This window comes from Rhinolophus sinicus, chromosome 8 (assembly GCF_057876585.1).
Source record: "Rhinolophus sinicus isolate RSI-liver-muscle chromosome 8, RSI-T2T, whole genome shotgun sequence".
Lineage (NCBI taxonomy): Eukaryota > Metazoa > Chordata > Mammalia > Chiroptera > Rhinolophidae > Rhinolophus > Rhinolophus sinicus.
This window is the reverse complement of record NC_142508.1, coordinates 3,420,934-3,441,105: the sequence shown is the minus strand read 5'-3', so window position 1 is coordinate 3,441,105 and position 20,172 is coordinate 3,420,934. Positions and strand designations below refer to the sequence as shown.

Genomic DNA, 20,172 nt, shown 5'->3' with positions numbered 1-20,172 from the left:
GGGCACCCCCCCTTGAATGTCCCGCGGGCACCTTATCGTTCCCCCCCCACCACAGACGTGCTCACACGCACGTGTGCGCACATACAAAGCCGGCTCCCCTTCCTCCTTTGAGCCCCAGCTCAGCAAAGACGACCACCACCCACCCAGTTTCCCGAGGAGACGTTTGGATTCTCTCTTTCGCCCTCAACTGACTAAGCACTGCATTCCACAGTCCTTTCACTGCCACCTCTTAAGCAGTCTTTACGTTTCAACACTAGTCCAGGCCTTTCCACCAGACCTGGACCATTTCACGCTGCATCTCGTCTGAGCTCCCGTGCTACCCAGTCTAATTTCCACAGCTGGCCAGAGGGGCCATCCTAAAATGCAAAGCTGATGACTGCTCTCTGCTGCTGAAAAAAACATGCGCGTCCTTTCTCTGGGGTTGGCTCTTCCACTCACCACAACTGGACTGGGTGTTTCCTCCCATAATAACGACGCAGCCTCTACCACACTCTATTGCTCACTTGCCTGTCTGTATACCCCTCCCCCCCAAAAGCTCCTACTGTTGTCCAATTAGTTATTAGCTATGTATCAAAACTCTCCCATGGATAATGTGTTGTTAATCAAGATGTGAATAGAACAAATGTCCCTGCATCACGACAGTGACTAACATTTGTCACCCTGTCACCCTTTCCTAGCACAGTTTATGGCATATCAGTTGCGTAATAACTATTTGCTGAGTAAATAAATGATAAAACGAGAGCTGTCTACCGAAGTCTAATTAATCACGCTCATCCCCTTTCCAATTTTAGAATAAAATTCATGGGAACGAATTTTATAAAAGTGATCTTTGTGGTCAATGCTTACAAAAATAGTCTTTTTATTCCAAAAAGCAGAGATACATGATTGCTAATTTTAGGCTGGCAGAAATCTTTAAGCAACTCCCATTCCTCCATGAAGATTCTATGGCTGGTAGCCAAATTAATGAAGTCCAGCAAGCCCAAAGACATTCAACACAATCCAACGATAAAGAAACACACTTTCTATAACCTTGAAACTACCACCAGCCCGGCTACCAAGGGCTGCTGAAAGCGGAAGAGGCCTGGGCCAAACCACCGCTGCAGGGGAAAGGCAGCCCCGAGGCCTTGGGTGATAAAATTTACAAACGGGATTAAGGCCAGGCTGCTTAACTCAGGTAGCCGGTGGCAACATTGTCTTCCAATCTGGAAACATCGTTTCAAAGTGTAAGTGTTGAGCTGGGGGGGGGGGGGGGCTCATCCTGATTCTCTGAAGCTCACTTGATATAAACATTGTAGTCTTGACTGGATCATTGTTTTAAATTGTGGCAACATATACATAAAAGTTACCATTCTAACCATTTTTAAGAGGACAATTCAGGGATATGAAGTGCGTTGATTTTTTTTTCAATCACCACCACCGTCCATCTCCAGAACTTTGTAATCTTGCGAAACTGAAACTGTCCTCCTTAAACGACAACTCCCCTCTCCTCCCCACCCAGCCCTGGGCACCACCATTCTACTTTCTGTCTGTGCATCTGACGATTCTGGGGAACTCACGTAAGTAGAATCATACAGTGTTTTCCTTTTATGACTGGTATGTCACTTGGCATAATGTCCTCAAAGTTCACCCGTATTGTTGCCTATGCCAGGATTTCCTTCCTTTTTCAGGCTGGATAATAGTGCATTGTATGGAATGGCCACATCTTGTGTAACCACTCATGACGTCTGGATCACTGTTGAAATGTCATGGTACTGTCACACTCACTGTTAGGCTCTCTGACCAGCACACGTGTCCACTGCTGAGTATAGATACAGCCGAGTTCACGCCTCTCTGGCCCCAGAACCACCTTAGAAAGCCTGGGAGGACACACCCTGGATGGCCTCATACTTGTGTGAAGTAGAAACAGCTAAGAACTAATCATGGGGAAAGACGAGGGACCCAGCGCACTCTGGATTCCCTTCTATTTAATTAGGGGAAAGCTCTGGGCTTGTACCAAGCACGAAACCTCTGCCAGCCGGGAAAAACCCTGTGTCTGTCACCATCGTGTCAAGAGACCTACAGCCAAAATAACTGCATTCTCTTCTAATCAGTGTCGCTTCCTAAAAGGGGCTCTTCCATGGATTGTCACTAGTCAATGAGAACAAGCTACTAATTAGAGGCTTTTACATCTGTCATATCATTCAATCCTCTCTGCTGGTCATTTCCCTCTCTGCTCCCTCCCCTGGTCACCCCATTCCCTGCTTCCACAGGTCTGTCTGTCCCCATCTCCTAGCCCACTGGCCTCTGGGTAGGTTAGACACAACGCTGGAGGGCAGGGTGAGAAGGAGGTGCCAGGGTCTCTATCTCTGTGCCACAAATGGCACCTCTGGCGAGTGGGGCATCTCCCCACTCCCCTCCCCGCCCCCACATGCAGTGCCACCTCCCATCTGATGGGCTCTGGTAACGCCACCTCCAGTCATTGTCCCTCTAGCCCTAGGGAGGTAGTGACTTCCTACTTTTGATAGTCTTTGGTTGGTCTTGTTCTCTTCTGGGATTCTTTTCCGTCCCCTTATCTCTATCGCCAAGTCTCTTTGACAAGTGCCAGGAAAACAGAAGCCTCTGTAGATCTTCTCTCACTCACATCCAAGAACAGGGACGGCCCTCTCCTGGGCTCAGAGCTCCTGGGGACCAAGCCCGGTACCACTGTCTGAACTTGTCATCCGTCCTGGGGATCTTCTACCTCCTGTCTGTCTCATCTTGGGCTGCCAGGCTCCCACCTGCTCAGAGGCAGGCCCCAGACCACTGCTCCTACACCACAACCCCTTCCTTCTGTGTGCTACGTGTCACACTCATGCCCACCCCAAGCCACGGCTAATGCTCTTTTCTCCAAGGCGCTCCCCTTATTTAAACCCTACCAGTACTCGGGCTCAGCTCACTTGGTGCCACTGCACAGACTTCATCGTCCTCAGCACAAAGCACGATTCGGACTGTTTGTTTCACGCCTTATTCCCTCCAACTTACTTTCTGTGTTTTACTTAACTTTTATCTGAGTGTCCTTCTACTCCCAGTAAGACTATAAGCCCTGGAAGGCAGAAACAATAGCTTGCATTTCCTCCCTCAGCACTTAAAACAATACTCTGCTCGTCCAATGAAACAACCATTGAATGAACAAGGACGATGGTAACAGTATGTTCTCTCAGGACAAGCACATCTTCTTTCTCCCCAAAATAACAATTGATGTGGTTGGATTGTGTCCTCCAGCCTCACAAAGCTCTGTTGAAGTCCTAACCTCTGATACCTGTGAATGTGACTTTCTTTGGAAATGAAGTCTTTGCAGACGTCAAGTTAAGATGAGGTCATACTGGATTAGGTTGGGCCCTAATCCACTATAACAGGTGTCCTTATAAGAAGAGGAAAATCTGGACACAAACAGACGCAGAGGGAAGACAGCTGTGTGACGATGGAGGCAGAGATCAAAGTGACCGATGCTGCCACAAGCTAAGTAAAGTCTGGAGCCACCAGAAGCCGGAAGAGGCAAGGAAGAACCCTCCCCTGGAGACTTCAGAGGGAGCACAGCCCTGCCAACACCTTGATTTCAGACTTCCAGCTTCCAGAGCTGTGAGACAATGGCATCCTGTTGTTTTAAGCCCCCTAGTTTATGCTACAACAGCCCCAGGAAGTGAATACAGTAACTGAATAAAACTGTGACATCCACAGAGACAGACCTTGGTGATGTGGTTCTTCTGTCCTTGCTGGGACAGCATGCTGATATTCTGCGACACCTAACCTGAGCCCGGCAGGCAACGAGGGGCAGGACCTCCCCCCGCAGGCCCACTGTGTGTGAGTGTGGAGGGCTTCAGTCTGCAGCTGAGCCAGTTTCCTGCATCCATACCCACTTATCCTGCTTCTCACAAAGGTACAGACACCTGCTTCACCACCAGCACCACTGTGACAGGCTCACCTTTTCAAGAACGCGTCCCAATACAAATGATGTCAAACATTAAATCTTAAAACTCTAGACTCATATTTCTGTTTTTTAAAAACATTTTTTTTTTGCTTTGCTTATGACTTGTTACTTTAGTATCTCACTCAAGATGAACTCAAACAAAGCTTTCAATGACCGATTTTTTTAAAAAAGCAGCTGAGGGAACAGAAACCTTTTTCAGGTCATGTTCCAGATGTTACCATTTTTCATGGGATTCCATTTGCTTACTGGGCCCTCCCCACTTTTTCCCCTCAGCCTATGATTTATGATAAAATAGACCAAACATGTCAGGAGCGCACAGCCTCAGCTGCAGCTGAACACAATCAGACGCTGCCTTCCCTCCCGATGCCTGGCGGCCCGCCCACAGAACAAGGCCCAGACTTACGGTTTTGAAGAGCGCATAGTGTGTCGGTGATGCAGACAGAGGCCTGGCTGAACTCGGGAAGGAGGATGGGCAGAACCTCTGGCCTGTGTCTGGAGGGGAAGACGATGCATAGATGCGATTTTCCAGTCGCTCAGGCTCTTGCTTGTAGGATTCGAGAGGAAATGTGTGCTGCTTGGTCACTTGGGTGGGCGTGGACGGGGAGGAAGAGAGGCCCGAGGCTGAGAAGGAAACCACAGAGTGCTGTCAGAAGGCTGGCTGAGGTGGAGGGAGGCACAGCGAGACTCCCCCACTTCCCAGGGCCCCAGATCTCAAGTGGCAAGAATCAAATTATTAAATCCTAAATATTGGGGGGCAAGCTTTTAGAAACCTATTTCTAACCCCTTAGTATCAGCGGTGTCCAGAAAGTCCCTCGTCATCCAACTTGAGTCTTGGACAGGGTCCCCTCGCTGGGAGTAGGGGTGCACGAACAGTTCAGAAGTTGCCTGGCTCGGAAGACTTCTTATACATGCACACACCGGACACTGTTTTCCTCCATTTAGTCGAATACTGTTTTGTCCCCTTTCCTCCCCTATAAAGCATGGTGCCGAGAGCACACGGAGCGGAAACCATACTACTTGAGATAAGATGTTGGAAAGTTCCTTGAGCACTGAACAGAGACGGAAGTCAACACTGCAGACGTCATGTGACGATATACATTAAGGACCAGACGAGACAAGCTATTACTATCAAAAATCTGCCCCCTAAATATTGTCACTGAGTTTGCAGTAGTGAGAATTCACTATGAAGATGAATGTGGGGGGTGGGGGACGGGACTGGGAAGGGACCTTGCCAAGTGAAGATTCAGATGGACAGGAACTAGGGGAAAGCAGATGGGGAGGCTGTGCAATGCAGGAGGCGTGGTTCGGGCAGGCGGTCCTCACGAACAGCAGACACCATAAGATCATTGTTCTGGGTGGGATTCTGTCATCCAAAGAGATATGTCAGCGTCCTAACCCCCAGGACCTGTGAACATGACCTTATTTGGAAATATGGTCTTTGAAGACCCTATTTGAAGGCATCAAGTTAAGATGAGGAGTTGGGTGGGTCCTTAACCCAATGTGAGGAGAAGATACAGAGACAGACACACGCAGGGAGAAGGCGTGTGACGGTTGAGGCAGAGATGGGGGTGATACACCTACACGCCCAGGAGTGCCACGCGCTGCCGGCATCGGGCAGAAGCCAGAAGAGCCCAGGAAGGGTTCGACCCAGAGTCTCAGAGGGAGCACGGTCCTGGGGGCACCTCGGTTTCCAACTTCCAGCCTCCAGAACCGTGAGAGATGAAACTGCTGTTTTATGCCACCCAGTGTGTGGTACTTTGTTACACAGCTCTAGGAAACTAACAGTACAACACTTTGGCCTGATGTTGATTTGTTTTCCAAGAGACACAGGCTCTAGAGATTGGTCTGGTCTTCCCATCTTACAGGTAAGTAAACAAAGGTTTCACTTTAAATTTGGTATTTAAACCAATCACTCAAGTCAAAGCGGACGTGCTGCTGGCCGTGGCCAAGGCCCCCTACTCGCTGCCTCTGACCTGGACGAAGGCTGCTCAGCTACCAGCCGTAGCCTGGGTCTCCCTCGCCGTGCTCCGCTCCAGGCTCCTGTCCTCTGTCCCTGAGCACAGGTGTGTCCCTCTTCTGCTCCCAGCCTCACTTCCCCCAGTGGCCTCCCAGCCGGCTGTCAGGTCAGCCGGTTGCCCATGTCCTGACTCTCCCAGCCACGTGAGCCCTCCTTCCCCTGAACGTGTGTTATGAAGACATGCTGTAAATGTCAAGTACGCACGTCTCTGGGGCAGGGATCCTGCCCACACCCTCTGGGTCCCCATAGCACCCAGGGCTGTCTGGCCAGGGGAAGGTGCTTGGTAAACGCCTGGCCAGCCAACAGGTAAGGAGAGAGGAGGGAGCAAGGAACGGGTAAGGCTCAAGCTTAGCTCGAATCTTCTCTCCCTCCCTGTGCCCAGAGAGTGTGAGGGTTTGTCTTTCCTGGTGGGAATTCTGGAAGCAACCAGTCAAAGGAGTGTCATGTCCCAGGGAACCCCTTTTCCCAAGAAGCCATCCATGCCAAGTGAGACTCCATGCTCCCAAGCCCCAGGCCGGCCTCCAGGCGAAAGCAGGAGACAGAAGGCTCTACACTCAGGCCCCAAACATTTTGGAAATAGTTTTCTCTCAAAGGTCCCGAGAGCAAGGCCTGCCCTGAGGTGGGGCTGGGGATGACAGGAGTGGGGAAGGAGGAGAGTGAGGCCCAAGCAGGAGGAAAGCTGATGGCTTAGCAGCTCCTGAGGGGTGGACGGCGCAGTCTGGCAGGCAGGACGCCAAATGGGCTGCCTGGCACAGGTCCCAGCCCTTCCCCAGGCCAAGCTCCCAGGTTGTGGCACCAACGTTCCCCAGAGATGCCCACAGAAGGGCGAGGAATGAGAACGCCGGCCAAGGCTCAGAGGGCTGTGCCAGCCTTTCCAAGGGCTTTGCTGGGACCTGGAGAAGCAGCGCCCACGCTGTTGTGTTTGTGGAGCCGAACATCTCCCTGGCCTCAGGCCCCCAGCCTGGTGGCATGTCCTTCACTGGTTCTTCCAGTGACAGAGTCCTCAGCAGACACAGCAGCCTGGCTTCTCACAGTGTGGCCGAGAATGGGCTAGCTCCCAGCATCACAGTCGAGCAGGAAATGTTAGGGTCTGTGCTCCCAACTGTCCCCTGGCCACTGGAGGCAGAGCCCCATCCTACGTGCTTTTTGGAGGGCCCGCCCTGCTTTTGGGGGCGAGGCTGGAGCCCTAACAGAAGAGCAAAACAGAGCAGATGGGGGTGGGGCGTTTAGGCTGAAAAGCTTGCACCACCAACCACATCCTACCAACCTGTGAGAGCCCCTCCAGCACAGCCCGTCTGGGGGCCTCCGTTCTTCATGTGAAGGGAGGGCCGGCCCCCGTGGTCTCAGCACCCCTCAGTCAACAGAGAAAAACACCCGTGTCCTCACACAGGGCACCTCTAAAGCATCCCTCCCCCTTGCCTGTGACTGGACTCCCAGCCCCAGCCCAGACTTTCTGGCTCGAACCACGCCCACGCAGGACTTTTCAGAGGCCCAGAGGAAACCTGGACCTTTAGCAGAGGCATTCTGGCAATAACTGTCGAAACTACAAATGCACACATTCGTCACAAACAATTCCGCTTCTGGGAACTTGTTCCGCAGACGCATTTGTGTAATTGCTAAACGGCCAGGGTATGGGGTCATTCATTACTAGCATGGGGCTTGGAAAAGCAGAGACTAGAGACACAGATGCTCGTTAATAGGAAGAGGTTAAATAAATCATGGCACATCCGCACAGACAGCCCCGAGCCGCTTCCGGAACGCGGCAGAGCCCATCCTCCTCGTCTCCGAGAGAGCATGGGAAGCGAAAAAAGCCAACTGCAGAGCCATCTGTGTAGAAGGGTGCCATTTATAGTTTCCAAAAAGGGGGAACGAATATACATACACAGATATTCTGCCCGTCTGCATATGTCTAGAGTGTCTCTGGAAGACTCTGGAAACACTGGCTGTATCTGATGATGGGAACAAATAACTGGCCAGGAAGACTTTCATCATAGACCCTTTTCTATGTTTCACCTTTTAAATCATGTGAACGCAGCGTCTATTCAGAAAATTACTCTTTTCTGCCACTGTTCTGCTTTTGCGCCAAGAGGCTGGCTAACACCGTATGTAAGTGCCTCCTGCCTCCTGTGGGACCTCCGGGAGGTCTGTCCCCTCCCATGCCCACTACACTAAGAGAAGCGCTCAGAGGGCAGGGCCTGGTCTTCCTGGGCTCCCTGTCTTCTACAGAGCATGGGCCCCCTCTCCCCTCATCTCTATGCACACTCACTCTCTGTCTGAGCGAGGCTGGATGAAGCCCAGCTGCCGTCGTGTAACGGACATCCATCACTGGTGGAACCCCTCGCCAGTTCTTTGGGTACAGAACATCAATTTCTCAGATGTAAATGATTAAAGAGACTGTGACTAAGCAGCTTGCCATCTAAGAGGCTTCTTTAACACAGAGACTGCAGCGTTTGCTTATCGGGTGGCTGCCACTGTCCTAACCCAACCCGATCGAGGGCAAGAGCACGTACGGGCCTAGACAGAACCGTGCCGAAGTGTCTGGGACGCGGAGGAGATGAAGTGGGCTTCACCTGGGGGTGGGAACAATTGGTTTCTAGCGGAGTGGAATGATTCGCCAGCCCCCTCAATGCTGCTCCTTCTCTCCGAAATCTTTCCATGTTCAAAAGACACTTCCATCTTTCCACCTGCCTTCCTGTCTCCTCTCTCTCTCTTCCGTAAGGAGTGGTGATTCTTGCGGGGAGAACAGTCTTGTGGACCAAAAAAAGGGTAAAGAAACGTTGTGGGGAAGGGGACAGGTAATATGACGTGTGGATTACGAATGAGTGTGTAGTTTAGGGAAAGAACTTTCCTAGAACCAAAAATATGCCCCTTCTTTTCACTGATACCCGAAATAACTTTAAGAGAGATAGTCTTGCAGTAACCACGTTTTCTCCACCCCGCAGAATGTCTGTTGTTTGCAAAATGCTTTACACACTCTTGCTGCATTTGTTCCTCAAAGCCACCCGGCAAGGGGAGGGGCGGGGGCGCAGTTTATCACCCCACTTTACAGGTGAGGAAACATGACTGAAGAAGTTACTTCTCCCAGGTCCTTTCGTGAGTAAACGGCAGGCGTCACAGTGTCTGGGCTCCAAATCCTAAACTCGTCTGCTATGATTAAACTGGGGTATTGCCAAGAGAGAAGGGACATAGAGACTGCAAATCACACTCTGGGTGTGTGAACTGCTCTTCCAGAAAGTGGGGCTTCACAAGCAAGCTTGGAAAGCACTAGATGCTTGAAGGGGTGTCTGGAAGGGAAAGGGGTACAGGAAGACAAGATGGGCTTGGGGCTTTGTGGACTTCCTGTGATGGGGTGGCCTTGGGTGGACTTCCTCCAATGGCATTTCTTTCTCGTGTCAGTGAGAAAGATAAAGACATCATCAACAGAGAAGTGACTTTTACCCCCATTCATGCCATTTTACCAGCGTGGGGGAGAGGGACTGTCTCATGAAAGGAAAGTGGGACAGGTAAGAAGGATATTCCTAAACTTGTTTTTTAAAAATATTGATGTCACAATCCACAAATAAAGAGGAAAACAGGGCGCTGCAGACCCAATCCCCGATTACTTTAAGTAGGCCGCTTTATTTCTCAATTGTAGGTTCCATCTTTCAGGAAAACTGTGTCTGATCGCCAGCTGCTGGGCCAAGCACAGCCGTTGAGGGGGAGCATGTTATGGCGAATCAGACAAGTCCCACCTTTCCGTCTGGTTAGGGAAAACGGGACAAAACCAACCCCAATCCCAAACCTACGCACGCCGACAATACCACGCAATACACATTGAGAGTCTAGTGCGTGTAACACCAGGCAGGAGGTGCTCGAAGAAGGGGAGGGAGTCCCGACACTGGCAGGATGGGGGAGCTCCCAGAGGCACTGGGGGAAAGCACTGAGCCTCAACTTCAGAGCGTGAAACAGATCTGCCCCAACGAGGCTGGGCCGGGGCAGCAGTCACCCTGCAAGACGGGCAGGTTTCTCGTTTTGTTCTTCTGAGAAGCCCTTCCCTCCCTCACTTGCTTCTTAAGGACTTTGTTCAGGGCCGCTGTCCGCCTCTGAGCAGGACAATGCCTTTGATTCTCTCCGGGCAGCAGCCAGGACAAGTGAATAGACTCAGTGAGGGAACAGAACCAGCTCCTGGCAGCCACACAAGGCACCGGGCAAGTGGCTCCAGACACCAGGGAGCCCGGAGTGGTGACTTCACAGGGCCAGGCTCTGCTGGCATGAGCTGCGTCTAGAGAGAAGGGGTAGGAGAGAGGTCAGCAGAGCCACTGGAGGAAAGTGAGCAGGGGCTGCCGACCGACAGTGGTGGGCTGGGAAGCAGAAGCCCCCGTTCCAGGCCTGGTTGACCCCACGAGCCCTGGCCCTTGAGCAAGTCAACCCCTTGCTGTGGCAAAATAAACCAGGTAGACCAGATGGCTCTGAGCTGTGCACATACACACCCCCCTTCACACCACCCTTGGGGCAGCACCAGCCTTTTTCATGCAGATGGTCAAAAACATCCTTACCGACCGTTATGTTCCTAAGAGGCACGAGTGAGAAGAGCAAAGTTTCAATTCACACCGGATGAGGGGTTTGCTTATATGCAGGTTGTCAAACAACTACTGCTCGTCAGACCCTCAGACCGGAGGGGGCTTGTGACATTTCTGACATCGGAAGCATGGTGACGTGGCTCATAGGGGGATGGTGGCACAGGGAGGGTACATCAAACAAAAGCTCACAGCCAGGGAGAGGCACGGTCCCTGCTGCTAAGGAACCAGGCCACAAAGGGACACTGGAAGGGACAGAAATCCCTGGGCAATACACAAAGCAGTGGATGCACCCACCCCACCGGGGGCTGGGTGGTGTCCAGCACACGCTGTTTCGCTGATGAGGCCTTTTCTCAACGGGAATTCACTGCTTTAATTTTTACCCTTTTCTTTCTCAGCTTTCCCTCTGCCTTCTGAACCTCTGCTCGTCCCTGCTTTACGCCTCGCCCCTGGATACCAAGGGTTCACACAGTCACTGGCCAGCTCTCTCCAGGGCCCCTGCTCCTTTGCCGCTGGCTGCTTGGAGATTTTGTTCCAAATGCTCCAGAACTGCCCTTCTCCTGAAAGACACCGAACAGGTGTCCTTCTCAACCCCACGCACCCACCAGGGCCCCTCGTCTCAGTGGTAGTTTCTTGACTCTCGTCTCAGGACCGGCCTGGATGGCGTCACAATCTGATGGCGTTAGTCAGCTCTGGCCACCCCAGGGCTTACTATCAAGTCATGTATTGACTTGGAGTAAGGCTTGGGGGCTGCAAGTTTTGCTTATGGACTCTTCTTAACAGTCTGCTTTATAATCTTTGATAATTGAAACTATTCAAAATATGTCAGAGAATGTCCCAAGTATTATTGCAGTCACAGCATTATGGCAATGCAGTGGGGGGAAAATTTCTATTTAAAAATACCAACTTTGGGCTGGCCCGGTAGCTCAGGTGGTTGGAGCGCCGTGCTCCTAATGCACCAAGGTCGCTGGTTCGATTCCCACATGAGCCAATGAGCTGCGCCCTCTATAGCTAAGATTGTGAACAACAGCTCTCCCTGGAGCTGGGCTGCTGTGAGCACCTGTGGGCTACCGGTGGCCAGTGTGAGGGGCCCGCAGCCGGCGAGAGCTGCCATGAGCTGCTGTGAGCAGCCAACCGACTGCCTCAGCCGGGGGAGCGCAAAGCTCGTAACACCAGCATGGGCCAGGGAGCTGTGTCCTACACAACTAGACTGAGAAACAACGGCTTGAACCGGAGTGGGGGCGGGGGGGAGGTGAAAGAAACGGGGAAAAAATACCAACTTCTTTTAGGACACTTTCTAAGGTTCTTATTCTTCTACAAGGAAAAAAAGGCATTTAAAAAAAGTAAGGTCCTCTGTGTCTCATCACTAAACCGTTGGCTCTAGCATACTGATGCTTGCACGGGTACACTGGCAAAAGAAAACAAAACAAAACAGTGGTGGGGGAAAGGAAGTAGGAATTTCGCAGGGGCTCACTTTGAATCAGCCCTAGCGGTGTGGTGCCAGGCTCTGGGGTGGCCCTCTGGGGTGGCCCTGGCCTTGGGAGGGCTGTGCCCTCTTCATGCTCCTTTGGAGGCCCGAGCTCTGCTTCATGGACCCCCAATGTGACCCTACATACTTGACTAGCGCAGAAAATAAGAGCATATGTGTCTTTTGATGTAGGAGCTCAGAGGCAATCCTTGGGGAAGAGAGGAGAGAAAAAGCCTTTAGTTGCCTTGCAGCAAGAGGGAGAGATTCTAGAATAATCCATTTCCCATGTAAAATGGTTTCTGTAAAGTAATTTGTTATGGATTCTCCAGTGAAGGGGAAACCACTACAGACCAGTTGTTCCTGATTAAGGTCTTTGTGGAACCACAAAAGCAACAGGCATCGTCTGGTGCTATACAGATGAGTTCTGCTCTGAGTGTGGCAGAATCCGGATAGCCCCCACCAAGGAATCATAGCCAGTGAGTGACCCTAGTGGACAAATGTCCTATGACTTCATTTTACAGTGGAAGAACCGCAGACCGAGAAGTCGTGTCAGGACGAAAGGCAACAGCTGGAGCAGAATTTGGGCCACACACAGCAATGACTTGGGTCTTCAGCCCCCCCCCAGTTGGGTGATATCCCTGTGCCCGGGGAGGTGTCAGACTGGACGTCACAACCATGAGTATATGTGAGAGCACACATTCTCACAGGGGACAGCCAGTGCCAGGAGTCAGAGGTGGGAGGGTGGGGCTGTCTGGGGCCCCCACCACTGCACACAGGCTCTGGGTGGCCTGTCCTAGGCTCCTTGCCACCCCCAGGCAGGGCACAGCCTGCTGGCTGCAGGCTGCACAGGGTAGAGGGCATAGCGGCAAGCCACGACTCAGACATGCTGGATTTGGGGGAGGAGGAGGGACTGAGCGGACTTTAGGTTCCTTCCTGGGTCAGCGTGGTGACTGTCACTTCCTGAGAGGACACAGGGAAGGACGCTAACTCAGTAGGAAGGCATGCAGTTTCTGAGGTGCCTGGTGGGCAGGGGAAGGCTTTATCGCACTGCCCACAGGTGGGGCCAGAATATTTATGGGCACGATTCCTCTGCCCCAACAGCCCTGCACTGCTCAGATGTGCTCTAAGGTCAGGACGAGACTTCTATGCAAGTTCAGACAAGTCTGTCTAACCTTGATCTCTCTGAGAAGCCTGTTTAGAACACAGCATTGTTTAGGCAAATTGTTCCTGCAAGGCCAGCCTGTCTAGTGCACACAGGGAAGGCTATGATGTAATTGCAAATCTGGTTGGAGGGGACATGCGGGGTTAATTCTGCTGAGATAGGACTACAGGGGGGTCCACCACGGAAGCCACACAGGCCTCCTCTCTCTGTGCCTGGGACATGGCTCTGTCCCCAGCCCCTCTTGGAATTCCTGGTCATCCACTGCCTGCTTATTCTTCAAGTCACTGGGGAAATTCCCTAGAACCGGGAAGTATGCGATCCTTAAATACTTGTGCGTCCCAGGACCCTTTCATAATCTGATAAAATTAATAAATGAAGTGTGGACACACAAACAACTTTCTCTCTCTCTCTCTCTCTCTCTCTCTCTCTCTCTCTCTCCCCCCCCCCCCCCCCCTTTCAGAAATAACCTCAGGGCAATTCTAAATCTCTCAAAGCCAGGTTTGAAGAATCTGAGTCCCAAGGGTTCTCCAAACATTGTCATAGTCCTTATTCCCGCACGGTGGCTGGACTCCCATGGCGTCGGTGGCTGACAGTACCTGTGTCCACACTGAGGGACCCACAATAGCAGAACATGGGGCCTGAAAACGGGCTGGGAAATGGAGGAGATGGCCAAGTCAAGAGGATGTCCTGGGCACCCCAAACTAAGGCCCCGGCACAGGGAAGCTCCTGCTTCCTAAACTCTGCAATTGTACCTTGAGTTTTTTCTATACTTCCTGTGCTGTGCGCTACTTTGAATCCCTCAGAAACTTGAGATAGATAGTTCTCTGACTGCCACCCCCCCAGACTGTGGGCCCCTCCCACAGGGCTCGATGCCCCAGTCATTTGGGAGCTGGGCTGTCGGGCCTTTCCCTGGAGGGGCTCCCAGATGCTCCCGCCTCCATGCTCTGGACTCAGAACAAGTGAGCAGGGCCTGTGGGTGACCCGGGAAAGGCTCTGAGCCACTGTCCCTTCCCCGAGCTGCATCCTGGGTCATTTTCAGTTGTGCAGCTGACAGGTCAGGATACACGGTTGGACCAGGCATGATGGCATGTGGACCTGGGAGCACAGTGTCCCAACCTCTACTCTGGAAGCAGGAGGAGGAGGCAGGGCTGGGGAGGCCGTTGTGGGTGTGTGAGCCCTGCCAGGCGCTCACCTTCCTGCTGGGTCCCCGCAGGCCAGGTGGCAGCTGGCAGCTGGTCCCGGGTATTCCCTTCCTGGGGTGCCGGCTGCAGCCAGCTGCCACGGGACTCCAACCAGGGCTGTCCTGTGGGTCTGTTGACTCAACACATCACCTGACACCACCCGCCAGGCCCTCTGCTTGTGACGTGCCCGGGAGGCCTGGCAGGGAAGCCTCCCAGGCCGGGTTTGTATGGGGCCAGAGCTCAGCTCTCCTCGCTGCCCTCCCACAGAAAGGGCCTGTGAGCCCTCCTGGGCATCTGCCCACAGTGATTAATGGGCAGTCTCTCCACGGAGGAGGGAGAAGGAAGGAAGAGCAGAGGGGGACGAAGCGTCTCATGTTGGAAACACATACTGTGTCCTTTGAAAAACAACCCAGAATCTCAACCCAGGGCTTGTCTCTGCCCTAAACAACAACACAACAACAGTTCTGGGAGTTCAGGCCGTAAGCAACGATGACACCTCATAGCTGAATTTTTCTGGAACTAGGAGCATCTTTCTGGGGAGTCAAGCATTCCTTGCCTTCCAGCATCTGACCCACAAGAACCACCATTGTTAGGGCTTGTATTATGGGCTGGGAGATGTTAGCATGATGTTGGGGTTTGGAAAGCCGCCTCCCAAAGACCTCACCGGCTTGATCAGTCTTGCAGGGCATGGAGGCTCCCGTGTCTACACACTGTTTTCCCTTGAAAGGCTCCACGCCCTCAGCATCGCTGCCACATGCTGATGGCTGGTCCGAGTCACGGTCCCCCAACATGGGACACCAAAGAGGGAGGAAGATGGGCAGAGCCCCGGACTCAGTGGTGCCCAGTGGGTGCCCTCTGCCTCCACATAATTTAATGTTCTCTCTGGTCTCCCCTCATGGGGCTTCCAGAACCACGTCTGAGAAATGCTATCGGCATAGTGCGCTTAGGGAGCGGCTTCCTTCCTGTTTTCCTTCTGAGTCACTCAACAGCTTCAGCACCGATCGTTGCGTACATTCATCTTTCGTGAAGCCGGTGCTGGTTTCTAGCATTAATGATTCCTGCTTCGTATGCGCCCGGCACAGGCCAACCTTATAAAATTACAGTGTGTGGGAGATGGTTCTTTACGTGTCCTGCGTTCTGCACGGAGCACAAGTCGTGGAGCCTCACTCACTGCCAGGTGCCCAGCACACCCGGTGCCTGGCACACCCTCCCTGACCGGTGGGTATTCACAGAGCATACATGGCAGTCCTTCGGTGAACAGAGTACCCAAACAGCACCACCCGTAAAAGAACAAACGGAGAAACCAGATTTCATCAGAACTTGAAACGTAAGGTCTTCAAAAGATACTGTTAAGAAAATGAAACGCGACAAGTGATAGGGAGAAAATATTTACACGACACATACGTGCTAAAGGACGTGTATCCAGACTATACAAACAACTCTCAAAACTCCACTACAAGAAAATAATTCAACAGCAACAAAAAAACCAGGCAGAAGATGAACCAGGTATGTCACCTAAGAAGATGTACCAATAACAAGCACATTAGAAGATGCTCAACATATTAATTGTGGGGGAAATGCAAATTAAAACTACAAGGAGACACCGCTCCACACCTGTCAGCCTAGCTGGAAATATTTAAAAACTGACAATGCTAAGTGCTGGTGAGCAACAGGCATTCTCACCCATTGCTGATGAAAACGCAAAATAGAACAGACAGTTAGGTGTTCACTGCACACACTGCTCCAGGGAACACTGCCCCTCTTGGTCCCCGTGTCACTTCCCGTCCCTTCTTCCGGGCTCTGGGCGTGTGTGGGATGCAGGGCCACGGTCACGGGACCCTGAGCGGGTCACCAGGCTTGTGCTGAGGGAGCCCAGGGAGGTGTCACACATTCCTGGCCTTCCTGAAGCCAAGTTTCCGACGTGCTGGGAAGCCCTGCCAAGGGTAATGTGACATTTACATGACACCTGGTGAGACTGCTGGCGGTGACATAACTGGAGGAAGGCGGGTGGGGGTGTGTCCCCTGGGCACAGAGCCTGTAGCTAGGCACAGTCTGATGACTCTGTGTTGTGTAAATTAAAGCAACGGTCACCTGTTCGTCCGCGTCTCGGCTTAACCTGCTCCCTCCGATGTGACCACAGAATCACAAAGCCGGCCACTTCTACCTTTAGTGCTCTTTAGCCTTCCTTCCCCCAAGAAAGCCACTGTAGAAAATAACGATGAGCTCCTTTGGGAAGAGGAGGCAAGTGCCACGGCATGAATTACTTTGAGGGGCTCCCAAAGGATAAGCCCTTCACAGCAGGTGTCTGTGACAGGCCGTTCTGTGGATCTGCTCACACCATGTTTACTATGGGCTCCTTGAGGCCTGGCACGCAACTGGACACTGGGCCAGGGGCTGCGGACACACTGGAGGAAGCACAGCCCCTGTCCTCTTTCAACTTATTCTGCAAGGACTTCAGTAGCAAACTCCTAGTTCTATCGCCCACCAGGGCTGCTCATGTATAAGCTGAGCCTCCGTGTAGCCATCAGTGAAATGGGCAGATCGAATTTGAACACGTGTGCAGCTACCTCCCCCAGGTAGCAGGGATACCTTCGCGCCCAAAGCGTGCTGAAAGCTGCATTTCTTCATGAGGATCTGGGCAGAAGCAGTAAGGCTGGGCACTGGCCTAGCCCTTAGCCCAGCGTGCAGGACACCCTACGCCCACAGGGGATTGGTGCCGTGTAGACAGGTGGAGACCACAGGCACTGCGCCTGCCAGACCCGCAATATAGTGAGAACAGTCTGGGTTTCCTCTGGCGGAAAAGGTAGACCCCACTCTGTGTACTTACTACTCCAGCTCTTCAGGGGCCTAAGCGTGTAGGCTGGCTGCTGGCACAAGAGCCCGGGGTGGCCGGCTGCTGGGGTTTCCCAGGGGGCGACCTCAGACAAGGGTCTCCTCCCCAGCCCCTGCCAGGGCTGCCAGGAGCTCCGCAGGCCTTCCTTCTATTTCAGCTCCCAAATACCTTGTTTTCCTCCTCCCCTCCCCTCCCCCCTCTCCTTCCTTCTTTACCATTAAGAGTGTGGCTCAGAGAAGCCTAGTGGTGCTTCAGAGAAAACCACAGCCCACCTGGGGCCGACCTGCAGTGTTGGAGAGAGTGCAGGGTCCCTCAGCCATGCTCCAGGACTTCATCGTACATGTAATAAGTGGCTTCTCTGGTGACTGGGGGGAGGTGGGAAAGTGGGGAGCTTTGGGGGACAAATCGGGGTCTTCTGCACTGCCGTCACCCAGCTCTGAATGTCATCATCTCTCCTGGGACCTAAAGCAATCACCTCTTTTTCCTGCCAAAATATCAGATGGCTAAGAGGAAACCACTGCCCACAGTTACGAAAGGTGCAACCTCCCACCCATCATCAAAGCTTCAAAAAATGGTTCAAGATCCAGCTGAGGGGCGGGCTGGGAAAACCTCCCCTCTCCTTTCAAGGCCAGTAACAATGGACACAGCTGGAAGGAACAGATTGGAAGGGGCAGCCATGACGGAAAGTGAAGACGGAGGAGGCAGCATCGCTTGTCTCATGCTGGCCAGTCCTCCCCCGGGAGGGGAGAGAGCCCCAGAGCTCTGGCCACAGCTCTGTTCATTCCAGGCCTCTGTCGAGCCGGGGCTGCCACCTGGAGGCTCAGCCCCTCCCTTGGCTCACCTGCCGCAGATTCTCTGAGAAATGAAAACCTGGGCCCTGCCCTCGTAGAGTCTTGGACCGAGGCAGGCAGTTGGGCAGATGGTCCATCACATCTGGGTCAGTGGGACCCAGACAGGTCCAGGCACTTGGGGGGTGCACCCGGTGGGGAGGGCCAGGGCATGAAGATAGCCTCGTGGGAGAACAGCGGCCTGGGGGGGTTACAACAAAGTGGACCATCAGCTGCGGTGACTCTGGCAGGCTCCCTGTTATTTTCCCTTGAGAGCCGTGACAGCTAACCCGTGTTTCAGTAGGAGAGCCTGAAAAACCAAGTTAACGGCTAGCATGATGGCCTGGTTCACGGCTGCCGTTCGTGTTTCTGGGCAGGGGTCTGGCCTGGTGACTAAATCCCCCAGAAGGCCGCCTTCCTCCCCAGTGACTGCTGCCGACTGGGTCCCAGTAGACCTGGGGAAGTGCCACCCGGCTGCGGGGGTGCCTGCGGTTCCGGTCTCAGCCCCCTGCTGAGAAAGAGGAGCTGGGGTTACCACTGCGGGAGACCCAGAAGCTGGGGGTGCCACAGATTCACCCCGGGTGAGACGGGTATAAGGAGGGGCCCTTCCCACCGCACATGTTTCTTTTTTGGTGAAGAAACGGCAAAAGGGCCTTCCAGAGTCCTTTTGCTTTGACGTAATCAACCAACGGGACGATAAGCATTTACTGGGCACCCACTGCACAGAGAAGTGTTTGCAGGGGGATATGAAAAGGCCGGAGCCGAGGTCCTGTGCTTGGGACAAGGGCCAGTGGGACGGGCTGAGGAGACAGAAGGAAATCTATGAGCTCATTAAGCCACAATGCAAGGAAGCAATGATTAAGTTTGCATAAGTCCTATTTGGAAAAACAAAAGATGTTCATATATAAATGAAAGTCAGATAAAATAAAGAGCCTGGTACACAGCAGAGGCTGGGTGTTCGTGTGTGTGTGTGTGTGTGTGTGTGTGTGTGTGGGTGTGTGTGGTGGTTCTTGGCAGAAGCGGGCCTTTGAGACTGATTAGAATTAGATAAATGGGGGGACACAAGGGTAGGGAAGCAAGAGGGTGTGGAGGGGGACAGGGACGCACCACAGATCAGTGCCCTCAGACTGCAAGAACAGTACGCCTCCGTCGGAGACGGCTATCCCTGCCAATGTTTGGCCGCATCCAAGATTAATGGAATAGTCCTACTGAAATCTTGCAATGCAGTTCTGAGCAGCGAGGCTTTTTTTCTTAACATTTAGTAGGAAAGAGGTCATCGTATAAGTCATCGCAAAATGTGTCCCTCCCCCACAAAGGGAAGAGGAGGTGGCTTTCAGCAGCTCCCTCCACGGCACCCAAATACGTTACGTTGAGTGAATGAAGCACACTCTGCGAGGCTCTGTTCTGGGTGCTGGAGGCCGAGAGCCGAAGAGGGGAGCCCCAGCCCTTGTGGAGCTTGTTTTAGACCCTGGTGACTTGCAGTGTGGGTGGGGGAGCAGCAGCATAGCATCCCCAGGAGCTTGTTGGACACGCAGACCCCCAGCTCCCAGCCATAGAACCTGAACCTGCCCTTGAACGGGGTCCTCCAGTGACCCTCACACACAAGAGGGAGAGCTGGGCTCCACACCAGCAGTTCAGAACTTGAGCAAGAACCAGGTCACCGCCGGCTTCTGGACCCCACTCTCAGAGATGGGGGTTTGCCGGCTGCATTCCTAAGTCCCCAAGTATGAGTTGGTCTGGGACCCACACTCTGAGAGCCAGCTGCTTGGGTTCTGTGGGGAGCCTGGGACGATCCTGCTGGGCCTGCACCCCGAGGAGAGGCCTGAGGGCGGCTTTCTCCTGCATCCAGGCCCAGTCCCTCGCTCTCCACGCCCGGTCCTGCCATTCAGGAACAGTCTAGCTCTGCGCCCAGCCCAGCCAGTTCTCAGCATGTGTCCTGCCCATTTAGAGACCAAACATCTCCGCAGAACGCATACAGCCTGGGACTCTGCAGAGGCGTCCCACAGGAGGTCCCGGAGTTTCATGCAGACCAGACCACAAAGAATTAAGAGACAGCCTTGCTGTGCCAACTAAGTCATAAAGTGCCGGTAAAAGCGCACATCAGAGTGCCAGCCCTTTTCTCCCTCATCTCTCAGGGGTTAGTCGTGCCCCCACGGGCCCCTCCACGCCCTTCGGGGCTGGT

At 53.1% G+C, this 20,172-nt stretch overlaps 1 protein-coding gene across 4 annotated transcripts in view; it reads right to left on the bottom strand.

Annotated features, from left to right (window-relative positions):
- The window catches only part of PRKAG2 (protein kinase AMP-activated non-catalytic subunit gamma 2), a 189,568-nt gene that overhangs the window by 63,076 nt on the left and 106,320 nt on the right, over positions 1 to 20,172 (bottom strand). For all 4 annotated transcript variants that reach the window (XM_019712806.3, XM_019712807.3, XM_019712808.3 and 1 more), the window contains one exon: positions 4,350 to 4,567. In XM_019712806.3, coding sequence (XP_019568365.1) covers positions 4,350 to 4,567 — 218 coding nt within the window. The remainder of the gene's footprint in view (positions 1 to 4,349; positions 4,568 to 20,172) is intronic.